This window comes from Vombatus ursinus, unplaced genomic scaffold (assembly GCF_900497805.2).
Source record: "Vombatus ursinus unplaced genomic scaffold, bare-nosed wombat genome assembly UNPS02014863.1, whole genome shotgun sequence".
Taxonomy (NCBI): domain Eukaryota; kingdom Metazoa; phylum Chordata; class Mammalia; order Diprotodontia; family Vombatidae; genus Vombatus; species Vombatus ursinus.
The window spans coordinates 32,483,474-32,495,909 of record NW_020954641.1 but is presented as its reverse complement, the minus strand read 5'-3'; the positions used below and the strand labels follow the sequence as shown (position 1 = coordinate 32,495,909).

The 12,436-nt window shown below is 44.4% G+C and overlaps 1 protein-coding gene across 1 annotated transcript; it reads right to left on the bottom strand.

Moving 5' to 3' along the window:
- Positions 1-499: 499 nt before the first annotated feature.
- On the bottom strand, positions 500-10,621 carry ARSI (arylsulfatase family member I). The gene is made up of 2 exons (XM_027842000.1): positions 9,985-10,621; positions 500-1,910 (listed from the first exon to the last, which is right to left on the bottom strand). Exons 1-2 carry the CDS (start codon positions 10,314-10,316, stop codon positions 500-502), a joined length of 1,743 nt encoding a protein of 580 aa, XP_027697801.1. The 5' UTR covers positions 10,317-10,621.
- Positions 10,622-12,436: the final 1,815 nt, after the last annotated feature.

Here is a 12,436-nt window from a genome sequence, read left to right as displayed (position 1 = left end):
TCATAGGCCAACTTCCCTCCCCATGCACGAGACCTCTGTAGCAGGCCCAATGGGGTCCTCACCTACCTAGTCATGACTACTTTCCCCATCCTTTCCCTACTCCTCCACACCCTCTCTTGGTACCAACCTTGCTCCCATCAGTTAAAGCCTTAAGGAACCCACCTTCCTACCCCTCCATCTCTGCTGCTGAGCTTCAGGAGAATTGTTATGGAATTGAACAAATTAAGAAGTGTCACCACCATTCAGGTTGTGTCTGTCACCCCAGCCCGGAGCCTAAGGGATATTCCCATTCCTAGACTATCCCCAGTGCACTTTCAGGATATACCCTCCCCCACCCCAACCAGCTGAGCTAGCTCCCATTCTTCTCTAAGAGAAAACAGGTGCTCAGGTCACCAGCAGTCTCTTCTCTAAGGGTTTCCCAGCCATGAATGGTGCCAGCCAGAAGGAACCCTGGAGGAAGAGTTGGAATTAGAGACCCCCACCCCCAGCCTACCCCCAGTCAGATGCGGTTGGACATCAGCCTGGTGTTGAGCTTGCGGAAGAAAGAGCGAAGTTTACAAATTTTGCACTTCTTTCTGCCCCGCTGAGAACCCCGGCCCCTCCCTTCCCCAGCCTCTTCCTCTTCCTCTTCCTCCTCTTCCTCACTAACCCATGGGCCCCAGGCACCCCCATTGAAGTCAGGGTGGGCCCGAGGATTCTCAGCGGGGTAGCGCACAGGGATGGCTGTCCGGTTGTAATACGCCAGCCGAGCCAATAGGGAACGGACCACGTCGGGCCTTTGGGCTGCCAGGTCCTCACGTTCATAGGGGTCAGCACTGATGTTAAAGAGCCATACAGACTGGCGGGTGCCATCTGCCAGCCGCTCCAGGTTCCACCAACTGCCAGGGAAGTTGGCCAGAGTCTGTGGGGGGATCCAGTCACTGTAGCCAGGATCTCCTGTCAGCAGCTTCCATTCACCAACTCGAATAGAAGCTTGCACAGCAGTATTCCAAATGCCAAAGCCACCCTCAAGGGAGCCATGCTTGGCATGGTTGTAGAGAGGGTCAATGTTGTGTAGGATCTCCATGCGAGGTGAAGCCTGACCCTCACTAATGGCTGGCCATACATTGTAACCATCTAGCCCCTCTGCCTCAGACACACTGCCCCCAGCCAGTGTCACCAGGGTAGGGTACCAGTCTGTGATGTGTACCAGTGCCCGGCTCGTCCTCCTCTTCCTCTTGAGCAGGGGGCTATGAACAAAGCCGATGCCACGCACACCACCCTCCCAATAGGTGCCTTTGCGGCCCCTCAAGGGCCAGTTGCTTCCTCCAGAAAAGGTCTGACCACCATTATCAGTGGAGAAGATAATGATACTGTTGTCATAGTAGCCATAACGCTTCAGGGCCCATGTGATATTGCGCACAGCCTCATCCATACAGGTCACCATGGCAGCATATTTGCGCCGAGCCACATTACCCATGGTACGGTAGCGGTATAGGTACTCACGGGGAGACTGCAGTGGGGTGTGAACAGCCTGAAAGGCTACATAGAGGAAGAGGGGCTGGCGGGGACTGTGGCTGGCCAAGATCTGGCTGGCACGCTGGGCATACAGCAGGGTAGAGTACTGACCACTCTGCTCCCATGCCACACTCTCACCCTCATGAAGGTCGTAGCCACACACACCAGGCCCATCGCAGTTGTCATACGTGTAGTAGTCCACGTTGCCCGTCAGTGAGCCCAGGAAGGTATCGAAGCCACGTCTTGTGGGCAGACACGCCTTCTTATAGAAGCCCAAATGCCATTTGCCCACCATGTGAGTTGAGTAACCCGCTTCCTGCAGCTTTTGTGGTAGCGTCACCTGGTCTAGAGGAAGGCAGCTGGGCTGACGAGGACGGATGATTGAGTGCTGGAGTCCTGTGTGGATCTGGTACCTGGTTGGCAGAATGAAGTTAGGAGGGGGAGAAAAGTACAACATGAATACATTAGCATGAATCTGACTTCCCCTTTGCTCACCTCAGACCTAAAGATGGAATGAATAAATGAATGAATGAGCATTTATTAAGCATTTATAAAGGCTTAATGTGTAGTTAGGAGGCAACTAGTGGCTCAGTGGGTAGAGCACTAGGCCTGGAGTCAGGAAGACCTGAGTTGAAATCCAGCCTTAGACACTTCCTAGCTATATAACCCTGGGCAAGTCCCTCCACCTCTGAATGCCTGACAGAATGGATCCACTAGGGAAGGCAACAGCAAACCATTCCAGTATCTTTGCCAAGAAAACCCCAAATGGGGTCACAAAGGGTCAGACACGTCTGAAATGACTGAACAACCAATGTGCAGTCGATAGAATGCCAGACCTAGAGTCAGGAAGACCTGGGTTCAAACCTGTTCTCAGACACTTACTACCTGCCTGACCCTGGCCGAGTCATTTATCCTCTATCTACCTCAGTTTTCTCATATGTAAAATAGGGATAATGACAGCCCCTACATCCAAGGGTTGTTGTGAGGACAAAATGAGATAATATTTGTAAAGCACTTTGCAAACTTTAAAATGCTATACAAATACTAACAATCATCATCATTATCATTATCATCATCATTAAGCATTTACTACATGCTTAATTTAGCTGGGAACACAAATGGAAAAGCAAGATAATCTGTTTTCAAGATGCTTACGTTCCAAAAATGTCCCTCCCTAAATAAAAAAGAAGGGAAGTCCGGTACAGTGAAAAGACCCCTCAACTAGAAGTCAGGAAAGCTGGGATCTAATTTTAGCTACGACACTAACTAGCTGCGAGCCCTTTCCTCACTCTGGTCCCGAGTTTCCCCATCTGTAAAATGGGGGGGCTTACCGAGATAAATTCCCTATTAGTAAATTGGAGGATGGGGTGGACAGCTAGGTGGCCCAGTGGATAGAGTGCCAGGCCTGGAGTCAGGAGGACCTGGGTTCACAATCCAGCCTCAGATGCTTATTAGCTATATGACCATAGGCAAGTTACTTAACCCAGTTTGCCTCAGTTTCCTCATCTGTAAAATGAGCTGGAGAAGGAAATGGCAAATCACTCCAGTGTCTTTGCCAAGAAAACCCCAAATGGGGTCATTAAGAGTCATACATGACATATATACGTGACATACAGTCATACATGGCCAAAACAACTGAACAACAACAGAACTAAGGAGATTTGACTAGATAAATTCCCCATTAATAAACTGAGGGAGTTTGACTAAGTTCTCTTCCAGTTCTGACATTCTGCGTTCTAAAGACCTTTTTTGTTCTGACATTTCATGTTTTAAGTTCCTTTCGAGCTCTGATTTTCCATATTATAAAGGTTCCTTCCAACTCTGATATTCTAAATTCTGTGTCCTAAGGCCCATTCTGGCTCTAGCTTTTTATGTTCTAAAGTCCTTTCCAGTTTTAACATTCTATGTTATGAGGTCTATTTCAGCTTCAGCATTGTCTATTCTAAAGTCTTTCCAAATCTGAAGGTGGGAAGAATGAGATGGAGGAGAGAGTGCTGGTCTATTGGCCCTCTGCTCTGTGGGAGAGTGAGAGGTAACCTGATGTCTTGGACCTTCTCTACCCAGGGACCTCATCGCCTAGAGAAAGGCCTTGGCAAACTGTGGAGATGTTAGCTATCCTAGTAAGTTCCAATTTAGCCTAAGTCCTCTTATGCATTCAGCAAACCCCTATTAAGTAGCTACTATCTCACCTCCCTCCCATCTTTGCAAAGGTGGGGGATTATGGGTATAGAATATGGCATATATTATTAAACACAGTTGATAAGTGCATTGGTTTTTCTGGATTGCTTATTTTCTCTTCTTTTATATTCTTTGTTATAAAGATGACACTAGGGAGGGCAAGGGTGAGGAATACATTTGGAAGTGAAAGTGATATTAAAAAGTAAATATCAATACATTTTTAAAATACCGACTATATGCAAGGCTTCATGTTAAGTGCTATAGTAGATTCAAAGATAATAAGTCAGTGTCCCTTCTACCCTCTGGAGTCAAGTAGAAAAAATAAGATGTAATAACTATAATACTTATACGTCAATTATCCACAATTCTATCAGTGGGGATTGATCGCCTACAGCCAACCTGGTAATGAGCCTCTCTGAACTTAGCCAGACTGGGTCTCAGAGGATAAATATAGCATTTGTTACCAGGCCCATCCCAAAAGACTTTCCCGCACAGCAAGACCAGCCATAATTTGTCATCCAGTAGGACAGTCTTAGAGAACCTACAGTCACCTATACACACAATGAGGCTTTGAAGGAGGATTTGATTCTAATGCAAAGTAGGACAAGAATGCATAAGATACTGAAACAAAATATGATGAAAGACCCCAGGAAGGGAAATCATTACTGGCTTAGATGGCACAGGAGTAGGAGAGTGGGGAAAGGATGAAGGAAGGCTTCATAGAAGATGGGATATATCATTTGAACATTGAAAGTCAGGTAGAAATAAAAAATGATAAGCTCAATGATTTTAGAAAGACATGGAAAGACTTGCATGAAATAATGAAAAGTGAAATGAGCAGAACCAAGAGAACGTTGTATACAGTAACAGCAATATTGTTTTAAGAATGACTTTGAGGGGCAGCTAGGTGGTGCAGTGGATAAAACTCCAGCCTTTGAATCAGGAGGACCTGTGTTCAAATCTGACCTCAAACACATGACACTTACTAACTGTGTGACCCTGGGCAAGTCACTTAACCCCAATTGTCTCACCAAAAGGCCAAAAAAACCCAAAAACCCAAGAATGACTTTGAACAAATATGTTATTTTGACTACTATAAATGTGCAAATTAACTATAAAAGACATGTGAATGAAGATAATATCTACATCCAGAGAAAGAAATGATAGAGATATGTATAGAATAATTTTAAATATATATAACTATGTCAAATGGTAGCCATCTCTGGGGGGGTGGAAGGGGGGGAGAGGGGAAGAAAAAAAGGAAAATATTTACATGATAATTGTGTTGTATAATTGAAAAGAATAGCAAGTTGTACATAGTAGATGTGCAGTTTCATGTGCAATCATCTTTCTTATTGTCCTATTTGGAAATACCTGTTTTATTCCATAAATTGAAAATAAAATAAATTTAAAAAAAAATAATCCTGTATCTCCTTCCAGATTGTTCAAATAAGTTTGCATTTTTAGGTTCAAAACAAAAAGAAAGTGAGGTAGGATTAAGACAGAGATAGTGGGAAGAAGGGGAGAAAAAGAGACAGGTGTGAGCAGTATTATGAGTAAAGACTTAGAGTCAGAGAAGAATGGGATGCGTGAGGATGGATAGTAACCCAGTTTGGCCAGGGCACTGAGTATGTGGGGAGGAAGACATAGTGCTGGAAATGTAGACCTCCTATATTCAGAGAACGGAGTTTAGGGTTTTATCCTGGTGGCAGCAGGGCACGCTGAGGGTATCTCAACAAGGAATTGACATAATGATCAAAACTGTGCATTAGAGATAACTCTGGCAAAAAAAAAAAAAATCAGTCCCTGATGGCCAACTCTCATTATACACCATGAAGGAGCTATGATTTTCTGAGTGCAGGTAACTCTCATTGGTGGAGTGCCTTCCACATGCCTCACTTCCAGGGTCAGAGGACCTGGGTTTAGGTCTATTTTGGGTCTATTTCTGCTACTTACTCCCTGTATGACCTTGGTCAAGTCACATTCTCTCTACCTTTCTGGAACCTCAGTTTCCTGATCTGTAAAATGAAGAGGTTGGATTAGATGACCCATTCTAGGTCCCTTCCAGCTCTAAAACTATCATCCTTATAATTTAGTAAATAAGTTGCCTAAGGCTCACCAAGCTTAAAAGATTTGCCCAGGTTCACACACCCAGAAAGTACCAGAATCACTATAGGAACTAAGGTCTTACAAAATCACTCCCAGCCTTCCATCCTATATCATATTATAGTATTGCTTTGTTTTAGAATTTTTTTGGTCAAGACTTTCCTTATTTCATCCATTTGGGGAATTCCCAGTGTAGAAACCCCATCAACTGTTACAAATTGGCAACTCACCTGTAATTTATAGTCTTAGTGGGTTGTCTGGAGACACTAAGAGAATAAATGGTCATATAGCCAGTATGTAGCAGGATTTGAACCCAGTTTTTCCTAACTCCAAAGTCAGCCCTCTATTGACCATACCTCTCAATGATATGTTACGTTATGGTATGTTATGTTGTGTTGTGTTGTGGTATGTCAATCAACAAGTATGTAATAAGTGCCTACTAGATGCCAGGTATTGTGCTGAAGCTCTGGCGATATAAGTACAAAGAATATAATGATCCTTATTCACAATAAGTTTACATTTTAATGGAGAAGACAAGTAAATATACAAATACAGTACAAATATAAAGTAAATTAATGCAAATATATACAAAATAGTTAAATATATGATAGTTATGTTATATTTTGTTAGGTTATGTTATGTGTACTAAAGTTCTACTCTGATGTTTCCTCAAGGCATAGAAGTGAGCGTGGGCTATCAAAGGCTATATTAGCAAAACACAAGCTTGTCCAGGTCCTACTGGAAAGGTTATACATACATGCCTGGCAATAGACCACTGCTGGGTGTGCCTGTCCTGGAACCAGTCTAGATAAGAGTGGAGAGACTCACCACCTGAGAATCAGGAATTGTTTAGCCATAGTGAATCTACTAAGGCACAGAGGGAGTTTAATCTTTGGCAGGGGAGGAAGTACTCCTGTGGATGAAATCCTGTCTCTTTCAAAGCCTTGGGTGTGCCTGGGTCTGTATATCTCTGTGTGAAATGCAGTCAAGTTCAGCCCCAGGGGCCTGAGAGAGAAGAAATAAAATGAAGGGGAAGACAAGAAACAAAGAAGTGGTAGAAGAGGTGGTGGTAAAAGAAGAGGAGGAGGAAGAAGAGGAAGAAAAGTAGGAGACTAAAGAGGATCCTGAGAGCAAGGAGGATAACAAAGGGAACCAGAGCAGCTGGGGATAAGATGAAGCAGTTCCCAAGAGGCAGAGAATAGAAAACAGGGATTGATTTGAATTGTATTCAAGCTGAGGAAGCCTCAGTGAGGTCTGGAGGTGGGGGAGGGAGGAATAAATGAGAGCACCCTTCCTCAACCTCCCTGATTCCATTCCCTCCCCTAAGGTGTTCGCCCCATTCTGCTCTCCTCAACACCCCTCTCCAAACACTGCTATCCTTAGCCATCCAGCCCACTGCCTGACCTTTCCTCTTCTTCTACCACCCCTGAACTCCCAATGGATCACTCCTCTCCCCAATCATCAGATAGTCTTCCCCCCCTCCCCACCTCCAGCTGATCTCCTAAATCCAGATCTACTTATTTCTCAGAATCTTTTCATCTCGCCTTCAGATTCCCTTCTGCCTTCTGTTCTTAATTTTCTTTGCATCACCAACACTTAGCACACTGCCTGGCATACAGAGGGTACTTAATAAACACTTGTCAATTGACTGACTTCCTGTGCCTTAGATCTTCTTCCACTTCTCCGCCTCTTGACAACAATGGGCTGGAAAGGGCTATCTCTTTTCTCTCTCCATTGTTTTTATATGATTTAACAGAGAAATTATATCACTGAAGGAAGGAAGGAAAGAAGGGAGGAAGGTGAGGAGGAGGGAAGAGAAGGAAGGAAGAAGGAAGGACAAGATGAAGAGAGAAAGAGAGATAAATGAATGTTAGGAGGAATATAATGGAGCTCTTTCAAAAAGATGTATCCTGACTATTACCCCCAAAATGGCTGTTTTCCCTTAAGGAATTATTAATTCTTGAATCAGGTCAGTTAATAGCTGACTAGGGGACCAGAATTGAAGATAGTTGATCTGTTTCACCTTGGTGTGGCCTTTGGTCATGGTCCCAGGGCTCTTTACTTAATCCAGTCCTATTCAACATTATTTATCCATCCTTCATTCATTAAATAAGTATTCATTTAGAGCCTAGTATGAGCCAGGCACTGTGCTAGACACTGGGGATAAAAAGTAAGCCCCACACTAGTCCTTGCCTTCAAGGAGTTAATATTCTATTGGTAAGAGGGGAGAATGCCATGAGTACAAGCAAGTAAACCTAAAACATGTCCAGTAAATTCATGGAGTGATCAGAGAAGGCCTCATTGAGAAGGTGGCACTTGAGCTGAAACATGAAAGAAGCAAGGAATTCTAAGAGAAAGCAGTGAGGAGAAAATGTATTTCAGATGGTGCAAAGATTTGGAGATGGGAGATGGAATGCTGGGTACAAGAAGTGGCAAGGAGGTCAGTTTGACTGGAACATAGTATGTGTGAAGGATAGTTATATGAAATAAGTCTGGAAATGTAGGCTAGAGTCAGACTGTGAAAGGGTTTAAATGCTAGGACAAGGAGTTTATATTTTATTCTAGAAGAAATAGGTAGCCACTGATGCTTCTTTTCTCAATGGTATAGAGAGAAATGACATGCTTATCAAATCTGCAATTGCGCCAATACTTGGAATAATGGCCAATACGGTGGAGGGAAGAACCAAGATCCAAAAAAGACCTATACAGACTAAAACAATGGAACAAATCTATTAAGATGAAATGTAAGCTCCTTGAGAAGAGTTGATGGTTTCATTTTGTCTTTAAAGGTACAGTGCCTAGCCCAGCACTTTCTACATAGTAGTCTTTTAATAAATGTTTACTGAATTTAGTCTAATTGAATAAAGTACTGCACTTAGGTTCAAAAATTCAACTGCACAGGTTCTAGATGACAAGTCCTAACTAAAGAGCCACTCACAGAATAAAGACTTGGGAATATTGGTTGACCACAAGTTCAATATGAGTCAACAGCATAAAATGGTTGCCAAAAAAAGCTAATGTGATCATAGACAGCATGAATGGAAGCACAGTATCAAGATCAAAGGAAGTGATAGTCCTACTCTCTTCTGCCCTAGCCAGACTCCATCTGAAGAATTTTGTCTGGTTCTGAACACCACATTTTAGGAAGGACATTGACAAACTGGAACAAGTTCAGAGGAGGACAACCAGGATGGTGAGGCAATTGGAATCCATGCCATATATAAGCAATGGTTGAAGAAACTCAATTGGGTTTTTTTAGTCTGGAGAGGAGAAGGCTTCGAGGGCCTTCTTCAAATATTTTTTATATGAATGAAGAATTAACTTTGTTCTAACTCCAGAAGACAGAACTAAGGTTAGTGGGTGGAAGTGACAGATAGGCGTATTTCTGCTTCCCATAATCAATCAATCAAACAAGCAAGAAAGAGCTATGGCAGAATAGAATAGGAAGCCTTTTGAAGCACTGCATTCCCAGCCCCTGGAAGGATTCTAGCAGAAGCTTGATGACCATATGTCCAGAATGTTGTAGACAGTATTCTCTTACTACCCTGGGTGGTTGGGGGTCTTAGTAGATGACCTTCAAGATCTTCTCCCTAAGATTCTACAACTTCATTTCATCTTTCTAACTCTGCAACTAAATAGCTGTGTGAACTTGGGTAAGTCTCAAATGAGGGGAGCTGACTGACCTAGACATCCTTTCCAGCTCTAATAGGCTATGTTCTAAGATGACTTTACTCTCTGAAACCCCACATTCTAAGGGCCCTTCCAGCTCTGCCATTCAGTGGTATAGAGGAAAGAATGATAGAAATGACCTCACTACCTTTGATACTTACTAGCTGTGTGACCACTAACAAGTCACTTAACATCTCTGAGGCTCACTTTTCCACTTCTGTAAAATGAGGAGACCTGTAGAACTTACCTCAAAGGGTTGTTGTAAGACTTAGATGAGGTAACACCATAAAACACTTTGCAAACTTTAATCTATATAATTCTACACTCATTCACACTGATGAGTGGGTGAATTAATATATGCCTCCTCCTAGGGATATTTGCACTTTAAAAGAAGAGCCTGGAAGTGACTAGAGAATACTCCACCAAACATAGAAAGGCCAGTCATGGTAAAGTAAATACTTGGTGAAAAGGGTCTTCTCTGGTCTTTAGTCCCCTAGACCCATTGTGATCAATGCAGAAAGTCAGACTACTTACCTGCCAGTGAGGAGCTGGCTTCGAGAAGGGGTACAGATGGGCTGGATGTAATAGTTCTCTAGCTTTACACCCTCGGCGGCCAGTCGGTCCAAGGTCGGGGTCTGAATGTCTGAGCCATGGTAGCCAACATCATGGTAGCCTTGGTCATCAGTGAGGATGAAGATGATGTGGGGCGGAGGTGGGGATGCAGACTGCGAGGGCCATGGGGCAGGCTTGTCCCCAGAGGCCCGAGGCCCATCAGCTTGGTGGCCCGGCTTGACCCAGTCCCACGAAAGGTAGCCGAAACTGAGGAGGCTGACCAGCGAGAATCCAGTGATCGCTGACACCGCCATGCTGCCCCCTGCCCAGCGGCGGCTCAGCTTCTGAAATAGGGCCAAGGTCACGGCCGCCAGGAACACAAGTCTACAGGACCACTGCGCCCTCCAGGCGCTCACTCGCCTCTTATGGGAAGGGAGAGTGACTCCTAAATTACTTTCTTTGCCTTTTCTCCACGAAGTTAAGTCTGCAGAAAAGGAGGAGAAACTACCGGAGTTCTGTGCCCAGAGGGGGCTGAGGGTGGCTGCACCCCCAGTCTGAGGACCCGAGATGGAGAGAATAGATCTAGGCCCCTCCCGCTTAAAGACTTGGGTCCGGGTCCAGCTGTGTAGCTAAAGGGTCCTCCTTCACAGCTGGAGGCTGCCCGGGACCGCTGGGCTCCCTGAACCACTCTTGCGGAGCTTTGAGTGCTTGGTTCAGCTAGGGGTCCCGCCGCGTTTCTTCCCTCCCTCTCTCCTCCCCTCCCTCCTTCCTTTTCTCACTCTTTTTCAGCCAGGAGAGCCCCGGACCCGCCTTCGCTGCCTCCCCAAAGATCTCTTTCTCATTCTCTGGTGCCCGCCCTCCTCTCCAATCCCCCTCCTTTCTCTCTCTCTCTCTCCGTATCCCTTTTCTCTAGTTCTCGCCTCCCCGTCCGGCCCTGGCACGCCTCTCGGCAACTTCAACTTCAGCCTGGGTTCAGTCAGTCTTTCTTCGAGATCGTGGTCGCTGCCAAGTCCAGTTCTCTGCAAGCCCCCGAGAGAAGTGGGCTGGGACCCCAGCGAGAGGAGAGGAAGGCTGAATGGGACGGGGCGGGGCGGCACAGCGGGGCGGAGCTGGGGGCACCCCGCGGGAGAGAGGGAGGGAAATCGCAAAGTTTTGCCTTTGGCGGGGGCTCCCAGGTGGAGGGGAAGCGCGCACAGCTGTGACTGCTCCTCTGATGCCTCACGGGAAATTGGCCGCCTGAGGGGTGCAGTGCCAGTCCCGGTCATGAGATGGGGGATCAGTGCCCAAACCCGGGCTCTGGAACAGGAGTGTTATCTTGAGCGCGCCTAGAGCTATCTGAAACACAGAACTCCACAACAGAAAATGACCTTAAGAGAACATAGGATGTCAGAGCTGGCAGGGATCATAGAACATAGAATGTCAGAGCTGGAAGGAACTTTAGAAAATGAGCATAGATTGTTAGAGGTGAAAAGGACAGAGACTAGCTGGTCCAAATCCTTCAATGTACAGGTAAGGAACCTAAGGACCCACAGAAGTTAAGTGACTCATCCTAGGAAACACAATTAGCTAGTAGTAGAACAAATGCCCAGGTCTGATTCCTAGTCTGGTACTCATGATTTTTTTTTTTTAATAGAAGAGAAAGATCTTTAATCAAGTACCCTCACCCAGCTATGGTTAGAGTGAGAATTTTCAACCAAACAAGTTATAGAGTACATCACAGAAGATAAAATAGAGCATTTAAATACATAAAATTGAAAAGTTTTTTAATGAACTAAATCAAAACATCTATTGGGGGAAAAATCTTTGCCATCAAATATCTACAATAAAGGTCAGGACTAAAAGCCCTTGTCAATGAATAACTGGTCAAAGGATATGAATGACAGGTCTGGAAAGAAAATCTGCAAACTATTAACAATCATATTAAAGACTTCCCCAAATCACTAATCATAGGAGAACTGCACATCAAAACTATTCTGAGGCTTCACCTGGCACCCAGCAAAAAGACAAAGATGAAAGATAATCATGTTGTTGGAGGATTTGCTAAAAGAAAGGCATACTAATACACTGTTGGTGGGGCTGTGTCTATCCATTCTATAGAACAATTTATAATTATACTTTTTTCTCAAGTGAATAATTTTTTTTGACCCAGAGATCTCACTATGAGACATATACCCCAAGGGGGTAAAAGACAGAAATTGTAGCCAAGAAATAGAAACAAAGTAGGTAGTGTAGTGATCAGGGAATGACTAACCAAACTGTGGTACAATCATGTGATGAAATATAACTACACTATAAAAAACAATGAACATGAATACAGAAAATCACAGGGAGACATGAATGACTGCAGAATGAAGTTGACTACAACAATGTAAATTTAAAGAACAAAAAGAAGAAGAAGAAGAAGAAGAAGAAGAAGAAATTGAAATTGAACTCA